At 39.9% G+C, this 24,640-nt stretch overlaps 2 protein-coding genes across 2 annotated transcripts in view; one reads left to right on the plus strand and one right to left on the minus strand.

Moving 5' to 3' along the window:
* CCDC34 (coiled-coil domain containing 34) overlaps positions 1-24,640 on the plus strand; it is a 333,393-nt gene that overhangs the window by 302,994 nt on the left and 5,759 nt on the right. Inside the window, exon 9 of the transcript XR_009405454.1 lies at positions 7,787-7,880. The gene's annotated coding sequence lies outside the window, so the exon portion shown is untranslated. The remainder of the gene's footprint in view (positions 1-7,786; positions 7,881-24,640) is intronic.
* FIBIN (fin bud initiation factor homolog) lies at positions 12,046-14,125 on the minus strand. The gene has a single exon (XM_059406856.1). It carries the CDS (start codon positions 13,685-13,687, stop codon positions 13,052-13,054), a length of 636 nt encoding a protein of 211 aa, XP_059262839.1. The 5' UTR covers positions 13,688-14,125; the 3' UTR covers positions 12,046-13,051.

Genomic DNA, 24,640 nt, shown 5'->3' on the forward strand with positions numbered 1-24,640 from the left:
AGGTTACCTCCCCCCCATCTTGTAATCATGAAAGGCACTACATTATGAACCATAGAATTTTTTCTCCTCTAACTTTAACAAGACTCTGATGCAGTGATCGTAGTAGCTTTTACCAATCAAAGTTTTTATGCATTATATATAACACTATTCACAGGATCATCAGAGAAACTTTTATGAAGGCTTTTATGCGTTGCACAAACTTCCCATGAGTATAAGGAAACTGAGAGCGTATTTGGATAGGAGCAGTTACAGGGAAACATAAATGAAGGTTATTCTTGAGTCCATCATTCTCAATTCTAGAGCTCCCCTTTCTTATAAGCAATGGTCTTTCAGGTTGAAGATTCGTACCTGTGATTCTTTATTTTAGGACCAGTTCATTCTACCCTGTTATCATCTGGGTTTACAATGATGACTAGCAAGTATCCAACAATGATTATGATTCCTTCATGTCAAAACCACCAAGTGAAGAATGAAAGCACCAATCAACCAGATGTTTCGTCTACATTATGCCAAACTATTAGTTAGACTAAATCAACACCTCTCATCCCCTTTAATTGTCTTGCCAACGTGTAGAGGGAGCCCTTTCCATTGGTTAAAATGGAAAGAACAGAAATCTAGCCTTTTTGTCTATAGAAGCCAAGGAGATAAATTTAGCCCGTTGAAAGATGCTTTCACTTTTCAGCTAGGTGTTGGGGCATTATAACCATAATACTATGTAAAATATATGAATTCGCATCAGGATACTTAGAACTCTCTGGTGTCTCCATGCCCTAACATATTAGACAAAACTTTGTAATACACATCTTGCTAAAATTCTATTTTCTTCATACCTTGAATCCTGTAATATACCCATTACCTTTGGGAAGGATTTTAGTCTGATATTCAAGATCTTCGGTCTAACTAGTACCCCCCTCCCAGGCCCTGATCCCACTATATCCTTAGGTTCTACAAGTTATAGGTCAGGGTTTCTCAACCTGGACTAGATAATCGTTTGCTGTGGGGATTGTTCCATGCCCTGTCAGATGCTTATCAGACTCTTTGGTCTCTTCCCCCACTTTTTTCCTGTGTCACATTTTATCCCTCAATGCATGTGGTTCTTTCACTTTGATACAATTTTGTTGGGAAGTGGGGTGGATAATGTGTCAGTGCCGTGTTTACTACCAAGAGCCTGGAGAGAGAGAGGAGGAGGGGGAGGAGAGGCCAAACAGCCAAGGAACAGAAGAAAGAGTATGGATTCCAGGTATTAATTATTTCAAGCTCATGATACTAATAGGACAAAGATTGATCGCAGTATGTCACTTTACACCTCATGAAATGGTATAACACCTGTGTCGCACATATACCAAGCTGGATTCTTTTATTTGATCTTCTTCAAAATCTCAGGAAGTGTCAGTCATTTACCACAGATAACCCTGGTAATCAAAGGATGAGCCATGACCAGTGCAAATCAGGTTGTCTGTTGGTCTCTCCTCGATGCTATGCTAAACTTTATAGTGATTTAGGAGATATGATCCTTGAGATACTTTGCTTTGGTTTCATCTTCCTGTTATTGCAAGACGGATCACCTGGGAGAAAAAGCCAATTGAATTCCCATCTTCCCTGTGTATTTCCATTCCAGGCTTTCATTTGCTTTTAATGGCTTTCTCAGGCCTTCCTCCTGAGAGTGAGGACTTCCAGGGCTGAGCTCAGCCCAAACATGAAACTTTTGGGAAAGGGTTAGGAAAGTCTGTTCAGCTGTTTTTGTAGAAGGGGGGAAAAAAAAGATATAAAGTACCTTTTCTCCCATTCCCAAAATAACTTCGTGTTTGGGCTTTCAAATTAGTCTGTGGTCAGACCTTTATAGAACGTCCAGAATCAGTTTAAAAAGACTTGAATTTAAGACTCTTCCCTCTTCTGCCCTTAATGAGCAGAGTCAGGAGCATGAAACACACCGCTCGTTAGATGGCTGATGAACTTGTCAAAGAGTGGCCCCCACAGAGAAGCTTGTCACCTGTGGCCCCTTTGGGTTCTCATTTGGATCCTTCTCTTTTATATTTCCTTTGGCACTCTCCTCCACAGGGAGTTCTTCAGGTCTGCTATTCATTCTATAAACCTTCTTTATTAGCTCCCAACCAGGAGTTCATTCATTTATTTAAATAGATTTTGAATTCCTATGACGTGTTAGATACGATGCTTGGAGTTTCATGTATAGCCTTTCATTGATTCACCCCAACAGCACTTTGAGGTGCATATTGCCATCACCGATTTACATAAAAGGAACCCATGGTGTGGTTATAGGAAGTAAACTACCCTTAGACACTAATGTACATATAGAACAGATTCAGTCCACAGCTTTATGTTTGTAAAGCTCATGCTTTAAACCATCGTAAATCCTTGTTTCTTGTAAAGCTAGGAGAACTTGGTTATTGTTTAAATTACAAAAGGAAGGGTTGGAGGAACTTGGGGTATTGAGCCTGGCCAAAGGAGCTGCCAGGTCTTTGATTAACTTGACATGGAAAAGGGATAAATGGAAGCTGTGGGTCCCTGAATGAAGGAAGCCGCATGGGGAGAGATTGCAGGTCAAAATATGGAAGGACTTCATAAGAGTTGGGACTATCCGACATATGAATGCACTCCTCCAGAGATAAGAGAGTGCCGCATAATTTGAAAAGTGCAAGTGTGGGCTCTATAATCACTTGGCAAGGCTGTAATATTGTAGGGAAGATTCAGGCAGTCGATGACTTGGTGAATATTGAGCTTGGCTCTCTGGGTTGTAATTCTGTGTTACCCTGGCCTTAAGACCACGAATTTATCTGACCCGGAATATGTATCTTTACCTGTTTAGACTTCAGATTCTCCATGTGTGAAGGTTATTTCTAGTTCTGAAGTTTTCAGCTCTCGGGGCCAAAACTATATATAGGGATATAGTTACAAGTGCAGTTTTACTACTCTTTTAACCTGACAGAGGTTAACATAATGTTGAAATCTTGGGTTTCATTCTCAGGTTGGCCGGCTCAGTCCTGGAAACTTGAGCCTGGGGTCAAGGTTCTCTTTTGCTAATTTCCTCTCATTTTGTTCTCAGTTAAATCCAAAGTTTGTTTTATTTAGCTCCCTGGGTCACTGAGGAACAACTTTCTCCAAATATTCCTGAGCTCCTGATTTAAAGACTTCTTGGTACTTCCAGAATAAGGGTTCCATTAGAGGACAAGATGGTCCAGAAGAGACCATCTTGGTGGTCAGCAAAGGGACTGTGGGAAGGCTGACAACAAGGGTTGGCACAGGCATCAGGTGACATTCTAGAAAGGTCGCTGAGCAGTTTACAAGAAATACTTGTGAAGGTTGTTACAAAGATTACCTGTGTTATATATATGTGACATGTTCAGAATAGTGTGCTGGGCACATGGTAAATAGCATAAAAATACTGTATGGGTTTTAATGTTATTGTTATTGTCTTGCTTTATTGTCATTACCATTATTATTACAATTATCACCCTCTGAATCTAGTCCAGTAATTGTACATAGTAGGTACTCAAGAAACATTTGTTGAATGAATAGGAAAAGGAATGAATAGCTTTGAAAAACATGAAAAAAAAATGAAGGAATAGCTTTGAAAAGCAACGGTTGAAAGGCAAAGTGGTGACTGCATGTTTTGGTAATGGTAAGGCTTTTACAGAGGAAATGGGAAAGCCCTGTAAACTCTGACATCCTGTTAATATTATGTCGTTATTGTGAACTGTCAGTCCAGATTTTTCTCTGTGATTCTTTTTAAGGTAAAACTCTTGGAAATTAGAGGGTCTATGGAAAATGTGATTTAGGATAAGTATTTATCATTAGTCTGCCCTTTGCCAATTTATAAGCCTGAATGAGTTTTTGTTCGAGCCAAACAGTGAAAAATTGTTCTGCTTCTGAAGTTTTCCAAGGGACCAAAATGCCTCTAATTGGAAAAGAAATACTGCTTATTCCACCCCTGCATTTATTGCTCAATATATGCATATGTTAGTGTTCACTGAGCCAACATGTCTGCTTTCTTATTGAAGAAGATGTAGGTTCAAGTTTCTTCTGGGTCCGAGTTGCAGGGCTCAGCATGCCTTATCCTGAGTCTGTGTTCAGCTGAGTCAAGGCCTCTTCCCCTGCAGACCAGGGATAGGTTGCCCAGGAATAGGAGCAGGTGAGTTACAGAATTATGAAGCTGCCTCCTTACTTCAGAAAGTCAGCAAAACTATAAATGTCCCTAGGTACTCCCAGTGAAACCCAGTTGGATCATTTCATTCTATCAGTGCTGGCGAGCTCACTACCTGGAGATGTCAGAAGCCTGTCAGGCAGCTGGGGACAACAAACCACACAGAGAGAGTCTGGTTTTCTAAAGAGACTCATGTTTTCACCCAACTCCTTTCCATATTGAGACCACTGCAAATAGTGTTTGACCTTCAGTCTTAGAGACCTAATAACTGAATTTTTCAATGTAGCCAGAACCAAATATGTAATTGGTGCTCAATAAATATCAGGAATTAATATTCTTATTCTTTCTCACCTGGTGGACCCATTGACAAGTTTTGAGAGTTCTCTCACGGTAGCCACCTACATGCTGAGCTTCCCGTCTCATGTACCTCCCCCTCATGCTAGAGGCAGAAAGCAGAGGCACTCTTAACATTTGGAAAGGAGGGGTAAGCAAGATGCCTAACTTATTTTCTGCTGCAGAATTCATTCTCTTGGCATACATAGCGAGGAATGTTTGTAATGTAAACACCTGCATAGAGCATCTCTTATATGGATGGGAGCAAATGCACCTTTGGCTTCTGAGGTACCTGCCTAGGATGGGAAGGAAGCCCAATACTGGTCCAGGGGGCATACATAGAATGTCCAAGGTTTATTTGAAATGCATTTAAAAAAAAATTCAACTTTCTTAAAAGACTGTTCCTTCTCAAGAGATTGTCCTTTCTCAAAAGAGGATTTTCAATGAGATCTGCATGGTCAAACAGTATGGGATGAGTGGCACTTGCTATTGTGCAGGATTATGGTAACTCCTTTCCATGCATGGGCTCTCAAATCTTCACAAACGCCATGCAAACTATGTGTCATAATCTCCACTGTAGAGCAGAAAGAACGGAGGCTCCCAGAAGTTACACAATTTGCTTTGGTCCTGCAGTTAATAAGTTGCAGAGGCATTATGGGAAACAGAGTTTGCTGCCTCAACTTCCCATACTCCTAACACCAAGAAGAGGGGAAGAGAGACCAAAGGAGGAAACAGGAGAAGAAGAGCTTGGCTGTGGCAAGGAGAGGGGGAAACCAGGACAGAGAAAACTGACACTTGAGGGGTAGAGAAATATAATTCAGAGCAAAGCAAACCCACTAGGTTTTCTGTTCTTTATAATTTAATTCGTAGTAGAATCATGTGGAAAATGTTAGTGGTTGACTCAGTGGGACTGCCAGCAAAGCATATATTTTGAGAGTTGAGTGGAGCGCCCACATTTGCTTGGTCTTGGAATGAACGCTGGGCAAAGATCAAAGCAAGAGAAGACGTTAAGGAAACACATTTCTTTCACTGCCTGCAGGAGGAAACTTTTCACAACTGGAAAATGCATGCCATTACTGCCAATCTTGGAGCATGGAGGTTTTACTTGATTAATCATAACTGTCAGGTTCCTCTCTGTAAACAGCAAGCTGTTGACATACAAAATATCTTTTGGTGGCTTTTTGGGTTGTGTGTGTGTGTGTGTGTGTGTGTGGAATAGCAAAAAACAGGAAATGGTGCATTGTACAAGCCTTCTGAGAAAACGCTTCCTAGAGTCAAAATAGGATACTCTGTATCCTAATGTACTGAATATAGGGTAATACAAAATTCTGAAGTCATCAGAAAGCCTCAAGAGAAAAGTTCTATCTTTAGATATAGGTTATCTACTTAAAGTGTCTGAGGGGAAAAATGCAGAAATACAATGATGCTGCTTGACATCATTAGTAAAGGGAAGATAGATTTTTAAGCTTTAGTGCAATCATAGTTATTTTTGTGTACTTGTCAGTCATGTGAGGCATTCTCGTGGTTGAGTGCAAATCTCCACCTGCAGAGTGCTGTTATCCCAGGCCATCAAGTAGGTTAGACGGGGCTTGGGCTGGTGGGCCTGAGTTGGGGCTTTGAGTTAGAGGGGTCCGCTGGGGTCCGAATATATCTTGATGCAGTTAGGAAAGCAGCTGAATTCAGTTCAGACATATCCAACTACCTTGGTGGGGAAGGGGAAGGTGATCAAGAATCTGAGGGGTCAGTGCTGTCAAATCCAAAGTTGGGGGAAGAGAAGAAATGAAGTTAAGAGTTAGGGATGTGGAATAATATATAAGAAGATTGAGAAGAATGATGCACATTCTTCTGGGATAAAAATCAACAATGGGACATGTGGAAGATTGAAGTACATTTCTGTCACCTTCACCACCCTAACCTTAGAGCAAACCTCCATCATCTCTTTTCAGATGACCTTTTACCAAACCACATGGTCTTCCTGCTTCTGTTCTTGCTTCTCTACGGAGAATCTTTCCCAGACTATATGTAAATGTCTGGGGAAAATGACTATCTTTTTTGGGTATCAAAGTGATCAAATCACTCCTCTCCTTAGACCTCCATGTATTGAAATTCAAATGGAAATGAGATCGCTGAAATTTGAATAATATCCAAGTATCATTCATTAGTACTCAAATATATTAGTTACATATATTATATAAAATATGTTAATTAGTATTCAAATATGTCTTCTCCTTAGATCTTCAGTGTATTAAAATTAGAATTATATCCAAATTTCTTATGATGGCCATCTAGTTCCTTTATTACCTAGCCCAGATCTCCTCTCTGACTTCAAGTTCACTAATTCTTTCTTTGATTTGCTCTGCTATAGGCCCACTGTTTTTTTGCCTTCTCTTCTCAAACATAAAATTGTCTCTGTCTGAAGGAATTTGAATTTGTCTTCTGTCTGAAGAATTTATTATTCTTTTACCAGGAATACTCTTTCCTCTAACATTTAATTTCTTGGTCTTCTACACAACATTTAAGGCTCTGTTCTAATATCTCTTATTTACTCAGAGGGGTCTTCCTTAACGCCATCTTAACTAAAATAGTATGTATCACTGCCTAATATCCCATTCTACAGATATTTTCATTTATTTGTTATCTCCCCACAAGAGGAGTCCTAATGATTCATTAAACTTGCATGTTTCAATATAAGATTGAGGAGAACATGGATTTTGTCTGACTGCTGTATCCTGATCAGGGCCTGATACCCAGGAAGGATTCAATGGCTGTATTTTTTTCCATTTTTAGTATACATGTTAGCAAGCACTCAGTGAGTGTATTTTGAATGGAAGAATGGATGCATGAAAGGCAGACCTATAAGGTATGGAGCCCAGACAAGGAATCTTTCCATCTGCTGACTGAGTAACTTGTCTCAGTCTTCTGAGTATTTACTTGTCTAGGTATGAACACTGGGCTCCCATCACCAAATGCTAAACACCACAAACTGTCCTGGCCAGTTCAGCATCAATAATCATTTGTTGTCAATTGTGATAATATGGGTGAAAGTGCTTGGAAAATACAAGATTTAGCAAGAAGCCGGTTGCTCTTACGCAAAGAATCATGGAGCGACACATGCATGTGAAGGAGATTCTTCATCCAACATAAAATTGAGCAGAGAAATAAGTTCTTTGAGAGAAACTGGATTTGCATTTTTTTTTTCAATTAAGAAAATCATATTAGGAAAATGTTCATTTCATAGGCCATTTAGAATAGGTAGGGAGTTAAGAAATCACGTGTCTCGTCTCCCACCTTTAGAACGGAAAAGACTTTCATCACTAGTGGAAGTAGAGGAGACAACCCGCCTGCTTTGGAATCTTGACTCCATTCCTGTTTGGCTATGAGACTTTGGGTAAGTCACTTAACTTACTCTTTGTGCCTCAGTCTCTTTATTCAAAATTTTAGAAAATATAACAGCTACCTGAAATATAACCCTAGGAAGATTATGTCAGATAATGCATCAGAAATACTTTGAGCGGTGCTCGTTTAATAAATATTGGCTATTATCTGCATTTTGCAAACAAAAGGTTGGAATTTCAGATCACTTAAGGGATTTATTCAAAACTGTACAACTAATACATAGTAAGACAAGATCTAGAAACCGGAACCTCTGCTTCCTGAAGTACCGTGGGGGAGATTTAAGCATTTTTTAAAAATCTATGCTACTGAACATAACGAATATCTAAAATAGACACATGCTACACACCAATGTATTACTAGGATATCATTTTTTTCCCAAAGGAAAATATAGTTACATAGGTATGCATTAAAAAATACTAAAAAAGTAAGTACACTAAAATGCAAATAGTAGGTGTATGCTGGGGGACTAGGAATGATTTTGTTTTCTTTGTGTTTTGCTGTTTATATGTCATTAGAATACAACAGCTATGGCTTGTATAGTTGGAAAAAATTGTTATTTAAGAGCAGAACAACAATAATACCAACAACAATGAAAGCCTTATATCTTTTGAATGTATCATTACACCAAATCCTTATTTTATTTACACTGCTTTACATTTCCCAAACAATTCTAGCTTACGTTCTTGCTAAGCTCCCACAGAAGCTTGTACTTTGCCAGTCCTACATGGTACTATGATCTTTAGTCTAGCTCTCCTTTTTCTCACATGTCTACATGCCATTTTCTATTGTGGGTACCTTATATGGTGGCTTTTTAAAAATGCTGGATGAATGACATACCCATCGGGATCTTGACTCTGGAGATAGTATTCCTAAGGATAACCCCAACTCCAAAATTGCTAAGATGATGTACAGAATCTCATTCTCTAGATCAGCAAATTGTGCTTCTGCATTTCTGTATTCTATTTCTAACCAAGACTTGTCTCCAGTTGTTCTTTACGAAAACACTGATTTTGTATGAAAACACTGATAAACCACAGTTAGCATTTATATTTCACAACCGATTATTGTTTCTTATCAAAAAGATTTTATTAACATCCTCGGAAAAATGTCCCAAGGGAAGTTTGAGCATGCTAACCATTTAGAATGATTTCCTATCTTTAGTGGTTTTCATGGATATTTTTATTACTTGCTAAAATAGTTTATAATCTATGTTTCAAGGCTTCTCTTAGAAAGCTTTGAGCCTATTTCCTTAGCAGAGTTATAAGAAAGAATTTAAAAGACAATGAAAAGTATGTGAGCTGTGGCACAGCCTCTCCCTGCTGCCTTTCATAACACATCTCCACCAGCAGGCTTCTGCCAGCTTCTAGGCGTGTGGCCTGGTGGTTGCAGAGGCTAACAAGGCCTGGTGTTTTTTATCAACAGACTCTAGACAGACAGACACCTATGGAATGCTTCAAAGTAAGGATATGGAAATTTTCACATGATCAGTTTGGGAGAGTGGGGAGTAGTGGCATTTAACAATGCATCACACAGAAAGTAGCAGTGAGAAATTCTGTAAACACAGGAGCCCCTCAGCTTCTGACTGACAGAGGTCAGACATCTGAACTGTTATGGGATGTCAGCTGACAGACCTATAGGGACAGCATTTGCAGTAGACAGCTGGTGGCTCCAGGGCACCCCGACCCTCCACATTCTTCTTTTATTTGATCTATACTCTACTAGATAACCATCAGTTTAAAAGGGGAGTACATAGTGAAGTATATAAGACACAGTTCTCATCTTGAGAAAGTTCTCTAGGCTTTCTGGGCTCAATTACCAAAATAATCATTAAACATTTATCGAGGATTCACTCTGTGTCAGGTGTCAAGTGTTTGAAGCACTTGGCATAATTCCCTTTCTATGATACTTTCTTTACACAGTTTGTTGCTAGAATTAAGAGAAGTATTTCAGGCAATATTCTTAGCACAGGCCCTGAGTTCTCAAAAAAGTTAGCAGTTTTGTTGTTAAAACGAACCAAAACTTAGGGTTCCTGGGTGGCTCAGTCAATTAAACATCTGCCTTCAGGTCATTGGTCCCAGGGTCCTGGGTCCAGTCCTGTATCAAGCCCTGCACTGGGCTCCCCACTCAGTGGGGAGGGAGTCTGCCCCCATCCCCTGCTTGTGCTCTCTTTCTTTCTCTCTCTCTTTCAAATAGGTCAATAAAACATTAAAAATAAGCTAACTGAAAACTATAACAATAACAAAAATGTCTCTTACTCAAATAAAACTCCAAGAGGCTTTTTAAAACTTTTAGTTAGATTAAGTCCCATAGCTTTGTGGTATCCCAGAATTACCCACAACCTAACTCCTGATGCATGCTAAGGGATACGTGCATCCCATCCTTAAGGGATGCAACCTACCTGATGCAAGTTTAAGGGATTGGTATTTATAAAAATAAAGCATATCCTAAATTGTATGGATATTTTTGTCAGATTTCTCAGGGAAGAAAGTATGTAGTCTTCTTCAGATTCTCAAAATATTATTTCATGGTCTGAGAAATAAAGAAGCACTATTGAAAAGAATCTGTCACCTGGGGAGTAAGGAGGTCCTAATAAGCATAACAAGGTAGTCAGGAGGAAAGAGGTGAGTGGGTCTGTTCCCTGCCTCCCCTCCCCCCATAAGAGGATTTGGAAAAGACTCAAGATGTTAGTCTCTGTGCTGGTATCTAGGGCGGCTCACTCCCCCCACCTGGAAATTCTCATTTGCCCTCTAAGGCCATTTACATAAGATGCTGTGGGATTACTGGCTGTACATCTAGCTTTGAATGGATGATTCAATGTCAGATAATTTCGTTCTGGTTTTGCAGGACTCATAGAATGTTGGCCCTGGAAAGAACCTCATACATCATGTGTTTCAGGGTTTTCAAATTTGTAGCAGATGTGCCCCTGCGCCTCTTTCTGCACCCATGGAAGGCTTCTCTAACTGGGGACAGCCTTCTTTACATCTGTGCCTTCTAAATCATTATTAGCCCAATAGTGTATGCAGCCGTTACGGGTTGATTGAAATTAGCATGCACAGTGAAGCCAGTTTTCTAACCGTGCCATGTGCTTAATATTCTCCTATTACAGACGGGGAGACTGAAGAGATGACATTTAATATGTCCATGGATTAGACTTGAGTCCTGTGAAGTGAGTGATAGGAAAATTTTGAGATATTAAATGTTGTAACTACAAACTACAATCATTTAAGTGCCAAACGGCATCTCCTTTGCCTCTGCTGTTTTTCCCTCGTCTTTCATAGCATAAAGAAGTAAACACTTTTCAACAATCATTTATGTTCTCCCCACACACCCGTATAAAGGCAGCTAAAAGCAGTCTCCTGAGTGATGCAAAAAGATTACAAATGATTATTTTAAGTATTATTCCATGCATTGTTCTTTTATATTTTAAACAATGAGGTAGCTATGCAAAGTTACAGGCCTCAACATCCTTGCAAGGAGCACATTAAGAGTCCTCAAGCTGTTGCAACAAGGGTCAGCCATTCTGGGTGTCAGTATCCCCTACAGTAATATACTGGACACATTATAAACATAGAAAACTGGATTCTTCATGCATGGGAGAGAAAAAAATGCTTCAATGTTTGAAGAGTAGATATGAACATTTATTTTTTTTCCTCTGTGTGTGTGTATGTGTGTGTGTGTGTGTATAAAAGGAAAACATTTAAGGTGAGAGGGAAAGCCTGGGGAAAGACATGAAATAAAGGGCATTTCCATCTTTTGAAATCATTAGTCAATAACACAGACCTGGCTTCAAAATTATTAAACATCATTATAGTTCCTGTAACTTAGCATGGGCCCTCCATCTGCATTACGAGGGCATATAACTTTTGAGCCTTGTCATAAATTTTCCAGTTGTTTCTATGGGAAAAAGTGGGGGGGGGGAATGGAGTTTTTAGGCAGACCAGCAGAGATCAACTTCTGGCAAGACCTAGATTTTTTCTTTTGGGGATGGTAAGGGCGGCCAGGAAAGTGTTGATTGCCAAATGCGTAGCCATCCCTCTGCCTTCTTGATCAGATACGCTGAGTAAACTGGCTCAAATCCCACCCATCTCTTTCCTCCTGCACTGTACTCCTCTTCGCACTTTGAAAGTTATGGGTATCAATTAGAAAATAAGCCAGTGTTATACGAGAACATATTTATTGGCTGAATAATAAAACTAAGTGAAGGAATTATTAGAATTAGAATCCCCCCCGCCTTACTTGAAGTACAAGTTTCCAATACTCAAACAGAAGCAAAACCCCAAACCCAGAACGAATACATTGGTAACCTGCATCATCGACATTCAGACGTGGGTTCAAACAATCTATCTACTTTTTTGTAACGGACTGTAGCTCTGAGGACACAGGCATACAATGAGAGACACAACAAATCAGCTTAGCAACATTGAGTCTGTACCCACCACAAAGCTTGCACTTCTTAAATGTGGTCACTTCAACTTAACACTCACAGAGGCCCCTCGGACATGCCCTGCAAAGGACGATTTGCGTACAAATTCTAGGCGATACTCTTACGAATAACAAAAAAACAAAACAAAACAAAACAAAAACAAAGAATGAACAAAACCCCCCCCAAACAAAAAACAAAACCTTGGAGACCATGGTTAATAAATAAGAGAGAAAAAGAGAACAAGAAACTGGCAAATTCCATCAGCTGGTAGGAAGGCTGAGCAGCACCTCAGACCTCATCTGAAAAACAGACAGCTGACAAGTTTCAGAGCCCAGGAGTGAAGGCTGAAGGCGAAAAGGAGCTCTGCACTATCCTCTCTAAGTATTTTCACATAATCTCCAGGGTGGGGAATTTTAATCGCTCCCTACTGCACAAACTGCGTCCTTCTAGATGTGGCTGAAACAGGTGTCTCTGCAGAGTTATAAAGTCCTTTAGCAAAGGCAGGAGGCATGGCTTTAAGTTGTTCTTTCCAAGTAAATCAATAGCAATCCCATAAATAATGTACAAAAATGAAACAACTTGACTCTCACTTATTCAAAGATCACTTCAGATCATTCTCCAAGTGCAAATCCAGATATAAAAAATAAGAAGCACAAAAGAAATGTTAGCCCTGTCTTCTGTCCCCGCCCTCCACAACCGGGCTCACTTGCTGTCCTCTCCCTGGCAGTTTGCCCTTCCACCTACACCTTAAGATAATCATTTTTCAGCCGACCTAGCCGGGTCCCATGGCTCCTGATGGTGAGGGCCAGCAGCTCGTATTTGTCCCTGAGCCCCACAGAGATGTCAAGCGTTTCCTTCAGCAGGGACCTGGTGTGGACCAGCATCCCCAGGAAGTCCTCGTTGAGCCTGCTTTCTTGCCGGCTGTCCTGTTCCTGGCCCTGCTTAAACTTGCTTTCCAGCTCAGTGAGGGACTTGTCCGAGTTGGAGTAGGCATCCCCGATCTGGTGGGACTCCCGCCGCAGGTACTTGCCATAGCTTTCTTCCCCGTCCAGGTCGTAGGAGATGCTCTTACTGATGCCCTCCAGGACACGCCCAGCATCTTCCACTTGGCGGCCCAGCACAGTGAACTCTTCCCGAAGCGTGAGGCTCAGCAGATTGCTGGCCTGGCTCCCCTCCCCCTGGGAGCAGCGCCGGTGGTCACTCACCCTAAAGAGCAGCTGGCACTTCTCAGGGTCATCATTCTCTTCATAGTCCCCATCCGGCACGAAGTAGTGGTGCAGAGTCCCATTGGACATCTCCGGGTAAAGAGGGCCATCGAAGTAGCCCTGACACAGGTGGCAGAAGAAACCCATCCAGAGGAACTTCAGGAACACCATCCTGGAGAGTCAGGGTGACCGGGGACCCCGGGAGAAGACCGTCCGTCCAGGCACGAAGAAGGGGGGGTCCCCCTGGGAGTCAGTGCCTTTCCAAGACGGTGACAGCCTCAGTTCCCGCAGGCTTGCTGCACCCTGGCCCCCCCTCCCCAGCAGGCTTCATGTGGCTGTGTCACCGGTGCCTGGGGAGCACAGCCACACAGCACAGGGTGCACCCAGGCTCTTGCTCCTGTGCTCTGGACTGGAATGCTGCCTGCTCCTTCCAGGCGGTGGCGGCGGGATCACAGGCAGGAGAGGGAACCCCAGCTCCAGGGCTCTGGTGCCCCACTGTCCCTCGGAGTTCCCCCTTGCTCCTAAGAGGTGGAGCGTGTAGCTGGAGAGAAAGGCTCTTGCCTTCTGATACGATTTCAACTTCTGGACTGGGTGGGAATGTGGAGCTTTTCCTTTGGCTAATGATATCCTGAGGATCTCTCTGCTCTCAAATTACAGCTGGTTTCGTCACTTGGAAGCCAGGGAACAAGTTTGGAAAGAAACCTCTCACCAGGTCTCTGTTATTAAAGGTACAGGATCTTTTTTTTTAAGACTGGAAAGGGGACCATGCAAAATAGAATTTAGCTTGAAGGAGAAAATGAGAACAGAGTAAATAGAATGCCCATGACAGAAAGACTGATTTGCTATTAATGTCTTAGGGGAAGCGTGATTACCCTAGAGAAATACTACTTCACATTTTAAATAAGTACCCGTTTGATTAGATTTGTTAAGTATCTCTATTTTTATCATTAAAAATTCAACATTAAAAGGTTTGTGACTTCGAAGGCAAATTTGCAGTGTTGGATGTGGCAGTTTTGTTTGGAAATGGTTAGAGATGTTAGTAACAATACTTTGGAAGCAATAGCAATATAGAAAATGATTAATGCACGGTTGCTAGTATGTACAGGAATAAAAACTGAAAATGGAATTTTGCCAGTTTAATAAGTAAGTGGACGACTGAGATAAGTGTTTAATCCTATGAAAATGTATCCGTGCTAAGCTTTGGCAATGTATCTTTAGCCTAACGCCTTTGCAGTTACTGTCTCTTTTGAGATACTTCAAAGTTTTTGAAGAATGTAGGGCTGGCACTATTATCTCCATTTTCCGGATGGAGAAACCAAGGGACAGGATGGGAAACAAATCATTTGTAGTCACAATGTTAGACTGTATTAGAGCCAACACAGGGTCTTTTCATTTAATTAAAAAAAAAAAAAGTATTTTTTTTTCCACCAGGCCATTTTAGTTTCTGATCTATGAGTTAATTAACAAATTGGCATCCATCGGGCCAACTCATCTGTCCAAGAAATGTTTATTGAGCATTTACTCTATGCTAGAGTCTATTATAGATACGGCTACCAGAGCTGTGGAAGCCGAGACTCATGGATAGAGGAGAAGTCTGGCTAAGTAACTGGGTATTTCGTCACCGTGGTGCCACAGGCCTAGATTTTTTGAGACATGTTGACTGCACATTTTAATTCTTATCCAGATATTTGGCATCATGAAAACATGATCAAAAGGAATTTTCTTGGTGATTACGCTAACCAAAAGATGATGACTTCTTTTCACTGCATTCCAGCAGAAAACTACCACCTTCTTCATTGGAGAGACTGGACTGTTGGACTCAAGAGCCATATTACTTCATTCTTTTTTTTCCTGGGACATTCACAAATGACAACAGATGGATTCAAATTGGCCGCTGGGCCAAAGAAGGGAAGAGGAATTTACTCGGATTCACTCCACTTCTTGCACAATCCCTCCCTGACTTACGAACCGAATCGGTTAAGCAGACCTAAGTTACATACTTATTACTACTTGCTCCCTACTCTGTGCAGGGCACAGTGTTGAGTTAACTATAGAAACAGTGATGTGCAATAAAAAGTTTTAGCCTACAAAGAGTTTGCTCCCTGGTTAAAGAGTCAGGCATATCTACACAAATAATCTTGATACGAATGACTGAGAGTATTTACTTTTTCCTACAATGACCCCATCTAAAGATATAAACTCCATGTCATGTATCAGGAAGGCATCACTTTGGTACAAGTAACTGAAAGTCTAATTCAATCATGGTGAAGTCAAAAAGGAATTCACTGACTTACAGAAAGTCTATAATTAGATTTTCAGTCTGCGCCTGGGCCAGAATCTAGTTTCTCTCTCACCATTTTTGGGTTCTATTTCCTCAGCTTAAATGCATTCTTGGGTAGTCCTTTTCATTTGTGGTTCCAAGATAGCTATCAGTGTCTTCCACAGTTACAAACTTCCTTGATCCTGTATAGTAGGAATGACAGGTTATGAATGGCAGGTCCTTCAAAATCAGCCTCAGTGGCCATGTTGGTTCAATTTGGACCATTAATTCATCCTTGAACCAGACTGACAGTAGTCAGAGGCTGGGGACTGGCCACTGTGCTTGAGACAATAAGGGTCCTGTTCTGCACCTGAAGGCAAGGGACCATGCAAACTACATAAGTGAAAAATGTAAGGTCTTATTTAGGAAGAGGACATTATGAGAATGGATTTTGGGGGAAGTAACTACAAATATTCTCCCTATGCCATGCATCTGTCTTTATTAACCACTTCCGAAAGACACCAGCACTCTTCTAGTTGTGTGTAGTCAACTATTTAACAGCTGGCCTATGGGAGAAAAAAGCTCTGGTAACATTTGCTGATTTATATGGTGTGAATACACTCACCATGCCTGGGTCACTGAATGCAGTTAGGAAGATGTGTGCAATGACACACCATTATATAGCATTTCCATCATACGATAAATTCGATCCAGATAATCCCAAGAACATAGGAAATAGTAAAGCAATCACAAAGTGATAAGTTTTACATATGCATTCCCTTCATTTTAATATGACTTATTTAACTACATATTTAAGTACCATGATTTTCAATAATGACTCTGTTTAACAACTGACTTGCTAAATTCCTAAAAACCTAAGAGTTGGTTCTCACGAGCCAGTGCTAGTTAGCTCCAGCATGCCATAGCTTTTTGCACTAAAACTTCATCTTGCTCATTTTTAAGTTATTTATTTATAAGATCTTATAAATGTACGATCACGTCTCGGGCTGATCTACTAGAGTCAGAGTTAAGGTGGGCTTCTAACGATTGGCCTGAAGTAAATAGGGCCAGAGGAAATGTCCAAACCCAGATATACAAGATGAAGTCAAAAGGCAGGAATTGGATAAATTTAAGAATAAAAGAGGACCCCAGGACCAGTGGCCTGGAAGCACCTTCACCCAGTACCAGCTGTTTATTTGCAACACTTGCCACGCAGCGCCAGCAGGGTTGGCTAGTTTACAGCTTGGGTATCCTTTCTTCTTTTTGGTGCACTTTAAAATCTTGTTGTTCCTTTGGTCCAGTCCACTTCAGAGAAGGAAGCAGGAAATCAGGCTGACACCATGAGCCTAAAGACCTATAAGATTTCCTAAGCTCCATGATTTCCCCTTGCCAAAGATTTTTATGATCCCCTGACTGTTTCTGATTATGATAATAGTGGAATTTTTATAGACAAAGAGACTTGTATTAGATGAGGTCCCACTACGCAGTCTAGACATTCAAATGGTGTCTCTGGGAAGTGGAAGCTCTCACTCTCAAAAGCTCCCCTCTCCCAAACTATCAGGATGAATCCCTAAACCATGACAGAGAAGGAAAAAACAAGGGAGTTAGCTTGGACCAGAGTAGGGGTTCTGGGGTGGGACAAGAGAGAAAAGGAAGACAAAGGGGAGAAGATAAGAAAGCCCCAGTATTTAGCACGTTGGGTATTATTTTATCAATTAACAGGTAATCACTAGTATTTATTGAGCAGCCATTTTTTTTTTTTTTTTTTTTTTTTACAGTGGGTGGGAAGGAGAAAGGAAGTGAAATGGTTGAGTAGGAAAGAAAAGAAGAAAGGAAGAGGGTAGAAAGTAAAGGGATGGAAGAAAGGAAGCAAGTAAAGAAGGAAGAAAAGGGAGAGAGTGGAATAGATTTTGATGATAGAATCTTTTATGTGTCACATTAACTCAGTGAAGAGGTTATTATTATTTGCTATAAGAACATTGGTTAGGGGCAATTCTTAACCAAAGCAATCACAAAGTTCCCAGGAAATAGAGGAAATATAACACACCCATGCAAACGTAATAAGAATGCTTACAAGGAAATAAGTATAATGTGGGAAGAGAGTCTGTTCCTTTCTCCCGGTCTGTCTCCATTAGTGAGAGCAGGCTATGATATGCTGAGGTAACAAATATCACCAACATGCTAACACCAAATTCAAGTCCACTGCAAGTCAGGGTGACTCAGTAACTCTCCTCCATGACTTAGCTATAATGGCATTTCCTCTAAAAACCCTTCCTTGATTCCCTAATTTTAATTAGTTCTCCCTATCGGTTCCTTTTATACCACTCTGTTTCTTCCCTCACGTTACTTTCTATTGTTTATAATTGTACTTTAATTTATGTACTTATCTGTTCTAGTTTGTCTTTTCAGCTTAATTTACACTACAGAGAGACAGGAGGGGTATTCCCTTCTATCTCTCACGTGCCTAATACAGTCATAGGAAGTGCTTAATGAATATATCTTAGCACCCTAGGTGAAGTTGGTCACTTCCTACTTAGTGTTTCTGCAAGATGTTTTTTGCAACTAATGTTTCTTTTTCTTTTCTTTTCTTTAAATTTAAATTCAATTAATTAACATACAGTTTATATTAAAGTCTCAGAGGTAGAGTTTATATAGAGCATTTATAACATATAGTGTATATTGGTAGTTTCAGAGGTAGAGTTTAGTGGTTCATCAGTTGCAATGGGATTAGTGTTTCAATGGTACTTTTTCTTTGTTCTTCTATTAAGTGTGCTGCATTATATTGGATTATCTATGAACTAGTCTGTCTTCCCCACTTGACTGTGAATTCCTCAAGGGTAGGGGTGTATTTTATTTACCTTTATATTCTCTGTGATTAGCACAGAGCCAAGGATATAGCAAGAGCCAAATATTTGTTGTGATAGTTAAACTGTAGAATTTAAGGAATTCCATTATTTAATGACGGTCAGATAATCTATCTATTTGAATACACATTTTGTCTGGCCAACAGTCAACCAGTGATGTCTCACACTTAATCTGGCAGGAGAGAAGGGGAAAAGTCCTGTGAGTTCCAATATTTAGAACATTCAAATGGGAGTATCACCCATAAGGGCGACTTTTGACCCGTCCTGAGTAAACTATGCAACAGGCTGTACATATGGTCCCATAGTGTTCTGGTCTGTAAACTACAGAAGCATCAGACCACTCTGCAGGGTACTTTGCTATTTACCTGGTGAAGATTTTCACTTTACTGTTATTGGAAGTACATGTCCTGGGTTATAATTCAGCTAATTTAGAGAAGAATCAAACTTCATTTTTTCCCCCTCTCTGGGCAATGTTTTTTTTTTTTTTTTTCCTCATCATTTCAATCATAAAGACCAATAGAACTGGGGGAGATGAGAAAAGGCAGAGATCTAGAATAAGAGAGAGGATATACCAGTTTCACTTTGATTCTGCAAGCCCTTTGTTCAGCAACCACATGGGAAAACAAGGAGAAGCAGAAGCAGCTGTATAACCCACTGACAGTGCAGGGGACATGGGGTGCAAAGAGCCTGCACGTGGAAGTGTCTGATGAGGATCTGTGAGAGAGGCCTGCAAGGAGTGTGATGATGTAACAGAATGAAAGCTCACATCTGAGCTTGGATACAGGACATGTGTCATGAAATTTTTAGTCCAAGAGCCACTGACTGAGATTACTGACGAACAACGGGACTGAGTCAGTCCCCTTATTCAAGGACCTCTGTCGGTTCTGGTCTTAATAAAACTTATAAAGGAGTCCACAGAATGGCTGAACAGATGCCCGTCAGAAATCAGTTAGGGTGGGGAGTGGAGGGATGTGGCAGGACTAGTAATAGCATTTCACTTTCTGTGTCAGAAAACAAGAACAGCTTCCATGCTTGTATTTCTCGGTCCTTGGCTGCCTTTTTTCAAGATCTTGGAGATTTAGAAATTGTCTTGCAGCGAGAAAGTCCTTGATTATGTTTTGAATCCAAATCCAAATCCAGTTTTTAATTCTAAAGAAATGTAGTTGGAAGAGGATGATAGGGTTATTTTGAAGATGAGTCAAAATGGGCCTGTCGATATTGCCTTTGGGAGGAAAAGTCTGAATGCACTTCAGAAAGCTTATTAGCAGATCCTGGTTCCAGGCTAGACCCAATTTCGTCCACTTCTTATTTTGCAGCTTTGTTTATGCTGCTTAATGAACGCCGACACTTAATTTCTCCCTCCCGTTAACTACTCCTCATTTGGCCCTTAGTGCTGATGACCCTAAATGTCGAACAGATGAAGGCAGAAGAGTAGACTCACAGAGACATTTGAGATATAGCAATTTACTTAAATATGGTCTTTAGGTATTTTATCTGTTTAGGGCATGCTCTTGGTTCAACCTGGGATGTTTTTCAATCTGACCTAGGTCAGAGTAAGTGCTCTGCAAATATTTGTTGTTGGAGTTTATTAAGCCAGCGATTATAAGTGAGGTTACCAATTTAATACCGACCATATGTTTTGAACCACGGACATGAGAGGGCTCAATGGGACAGACTTAAGACACAATTCATTAGAGTGATTAAGACTCTTCCATAGGATCTACGGATCCCATAACGAAAAATTCTTTGGACTGGGGAAACATACTCATTTGCTGACAACCTTTTCTGGCAAAGCTTTTGTTCATAATAAACAACTCTTAATTTGTCAAGAGTGAGTCTGGGTCACAGCCTGCCTTGTCTTTAGTCTTTAGTTTGTCTTTAGTTTTTCTTATTTTATTTTCACCAAAGAACAAACGGAAAATAAAACAATGTAAAAATCTATAAAAAGAAAGTATGGTAGACTTGATTACATACAAAAGCATATGTGAAATTTGTTATTGTCACAATTGTGCATTGGGACAATGACAACACATTTTTTTTAAGACTTTATTTATTTATTTGATAGACAGAGATCACAAGTAGGCAGAGAGGCAGGCAGAGAGAGAGAGAGAGGGAAGCAGGCTCCCCGCTGAGCAGAGAGCCCGATGTGGGACTCAATCCCAGGACCCTGAGATCATGACCCGAGCCGAAGGCAGTGGCTTAACCCACTGAGCCACCCAGGCGCCCCTACAGCACATTTTGATAAGAAATGTTTAACATTCTTAGTATATATTGAGTTCATAAAATCCAATAAGAAAAACACTAGAACCTCAGAAGATAAATGATCAAGTGACACAAGTTGGCAATTTTCAGTAGAGAAAATTACATTCCTGTTTAACATATAAGGTAGGTAGCCTTGTAAATAATGAAAAACCAGAAATGAAAGTAACAGTGAGATAGTATTTGTTCTAATATTAGCGTAAAATAGTTATACTTCTTAATGCTATAATGACATAGAAAGATAAATGTTCTTATGTATTGAAGATGGAAATATTAATGGGTCTGACCTTTCTACAAAGCAATGTGGTTATTTGTATTGAGAGAGTTAAAATTTTTCATATGTTTGGTCCTGATATTTTGTTTTTAGAATATATGCCAGAAACATAAATATGTACAAATACATAGAAAGGGGCACTTGGGTTGTGCAGTCGGTTGAGTAGCTGCCTTTGGCTCAGGTCATGGTCCCAGGGTCCTGGAATCAAGTCCTGCATTAGGCTTCTTGCTCAGCAGGGAGCCTGCTTCTCTCTCTGCCTCTGCCTGCCACACTGCCTGCTTGTGTGTTCTTTCTCTCTGTCTCTCTCTCTCTCACTGATAAAATCTTGTAAAAAAAAGAAAAAAGAAAAACATAGAAAGATTTATAAACAAAGACATCCACTACTGCATTGTTTTTGTAATAGAAAGGTAAAAATAAACAAAATGTCCCAAAGAGGAAAGAAAAAGAAAAACTAAACTAAATACCTAGTGTATCCTTAAGTTGGAAAGATTTTACATCTTTTGAAAATCAAATTTTTTGTTAAGATTTATTTATTTGAGAGAGACTGAGAGAGCGCCATGGGTAGGGACAGAGGGAGAAGGAAAGAGAAACCTAAGCAAACTCCATGCTGAGTGTAGAGCTTAACGTGGGTTGCAATCTCATGAGTGTGAGGTCATGACCTGAGCTAAAACCAAGCCTTAGAGGCTTAGCTGACTGCACCATCCAGGCACCCCTGAAAGTTAAATTTAAGATATTTTTAATAAAATGAGAAAGTGTTGTGATACAATACGATATGAAAAATGATTACTAAAGAAAACAGTAAAAACAATACAAGTCCAAGATGGTAATATGACAAAAGGTAACATGCTTATTTCTATGGAGGTTTTATGTATGTTATTCTTTAATTTGGTCTGCCTTTCTTGCATTTTCCATAGCAGGATATGGTATGACATTTAGGAAGAAAAAGAGAAACAAAGGAAGGAAAATAGTACCGAGAGACAGAAAATCTTGCATTCTGAAAGCACCCACCTCACAAAGCTCCTGACTTTACATTCTTTAGGCAGAAAGCTTCTCTGTTATCCTGATCCTGGGACTGCAGACAGCAGACACTCATTTGCATTAGTCTCCTAAACCACTTGGCCCTGGAGCAGGATACCTAAACACTTCGGATTTGGTAACCTCTAGTAGATTCATTCCACTGTCAAAATAAAAGCACATTCTATTACTGTGGACTTTGAGGTTAAATTCCTAGATTTTTTGGTCTGGGATTTTCATTGCCAATATTAAGGATTGGGCTGGAGGGCAAGGTAAGGGGGCATGCAATCTGCAAGTGTTGGAGAGTGTTATTTTGTGATAAAGCGTCTCTACTCTTGGGTAGGATTTCTAACCAGAAATCCTAAAATCCAGGGATTACAGTCAAGCTAAATAAGCCAAGACGACTAGATTTTAATTTTTTTTCCTTTCTCATGTCCAAGTCCCTTGTATATTTATTAAGACTGCTGCTTCCCAGATTTTGCCTCATACCACCACCTAAATGAAGGAATTTCTATTATGTAGCTTCAGAGGCTAAATTATATCCTGTAATGTACATGAGAAAATTTTTAAAAATCTACATCATTAGATACTTACCATATTTTTTCCTCTTTCATTTCTTTTAATGTAAATGATGTCTTCCTTCAGGGATCGTTAAACCAAGTTTGAAGATGTGTGGTTGTCTACATGCAAATATTACAAGGAAAATGGGAGGAAAAGCATAATTTCCCATTCTCAATGATGAAAAATAAAAAAAGGGCAGGCTTTAATAAGATGTAAGAAAAAAAATCTGTCTTGGTCCTAGAACAATTCACTGAAAATATCTTTTGAAGTGTTTTTTTAAAAGCTGTATAGAAATTTAAAAATGAAGTTTGGATATTAAGAAAGTTTAAAAATAGAGCATATGCTACCAGGGAGGTCTGTCAAGTAACCAAGTAACTGATGATGTTTAAAAAGTCTCTGAACTGGATTTTAAAAAACAGAGAATCCTTTTTTTTTCCCCCCAAAGTAGGCCAGTGCCTGGTATAAACTGACAGCAAACTATAATTTACGAATAGTGAAAAGACTTGTGACTTAGAATAACACTGTTGTGACAGCACAGTAACATAATAGGATTGAGTATTTAATGTAGAGAGAACACAAAATAAAAACATTCTCAGTCCTAGAGAATTTAGTTAGTATCAGGTATACTGAGCCATTTCCCTGTGGGGTGTGTCACTGGGTCCATGTATGTTTAGATACGATGAGCATGGGGCTTTCTGCCTAGGATAGGCCATCTTTCTTTTTTGTCCTCCCAAATGGTTTATTGATAATGGCTTTATCTCAAAAGTAAAAGCCAAATGGAAAAGGACAAAATGATCCCCAGAGAAGAAAAATATTTCTGTCAGGAAGAATATAAACAAGTTTAAAAATAACCGAAAGTGATTTGTCATTAAAATGCCATTAAAATTACTAAATTCTAAACTCTAATTCGAAAAATTAGAATGATTTTTACACTCTCTAATTAGAAAAAAAAAATGTTTCTTATTTTTAACCTCCTGGACCCTCCTTGGTTCAGTATGGCTACATTCCAAAGCTGTTTGAAGAGAAGAAAGGGATTAACATTGGAATGGTGAATAGTCTGTAGTTTGCACTCATGGGTACTGGGCTCCAACAGCTGACAGGAAGGAGGAAAAACTAAGCATTCAGATATTAGGTCTATATGAAATCAAACATCAGACTACTTGGATACATCCAGATTTTAGGTACTTGGCAATGTGTAAGCAAAATGTTTTTGTGGTTTGCTTTTACTCTAGATATTTTATTTTATTTTTAATTAATTTTTTTAAAAGATTTTCTTTATTTAACAGACAGAGACCACAAGTAGGCAGAGAGGCAGGCAGAGAGAGAGAGGGGGAAGCAGGTTCCCTGTTGAGCAGAGAGCGGGACACAGGGCTTAATTCCAGGACCCTGAGATCACAACCTGAGCCAAAGGCAGAAACTTAACCCACTGAACCACCCAGGCTCCCCTCTAGATATTTTAATACATTGGGATCTTAGCTCTAGAATCCTAAACATGAAGATGTTTATAGACATTTTAATTTGAGGAAGAAGGACTATTGTTTGAAAAGGACCATCCTAAACCATCCCAGAGTATCATCAGAATATATGAACTCAAATAAGACCAGTCAATTTAAGACACTAGAAAAAAAAAATTACACTATTTTGTGATTTTGTGCTTCTTGCTAAGATGAGATGACAGAAGATGAATATACCCTCCAACCTGAAATGACTACAACACCTGACATGGTACATTAAATAAGAATTTTCAAGGGCCACCTGGGTGGCTCAGTCAGTTAAATGTCTGACTTCAGCTCAGGTCATGATCTCAGGGTCCTGGGATCAAGCCCTGCATTGTCAGGCTTTAGACTCAGTGGGGAGTCTGCTTTTCCCTCTCTCTCTCCCTCTGCCCCTCC

This window comes from Mustela nigripes, chromosome 1 (assembly GCF_022355385.1).
Source record: "Mustela nigripes isolate SB6536 chromosome 1, MUSNIG.SB6536, whole genome shotgun sequence".
Classification (NCBI taxonomy): domain Eukaryota; kingdom Metazoa; phylum Chordata; class Mammalia; order Carnivora; family Mustelidae; genus Mustela; species Mustela nigripes.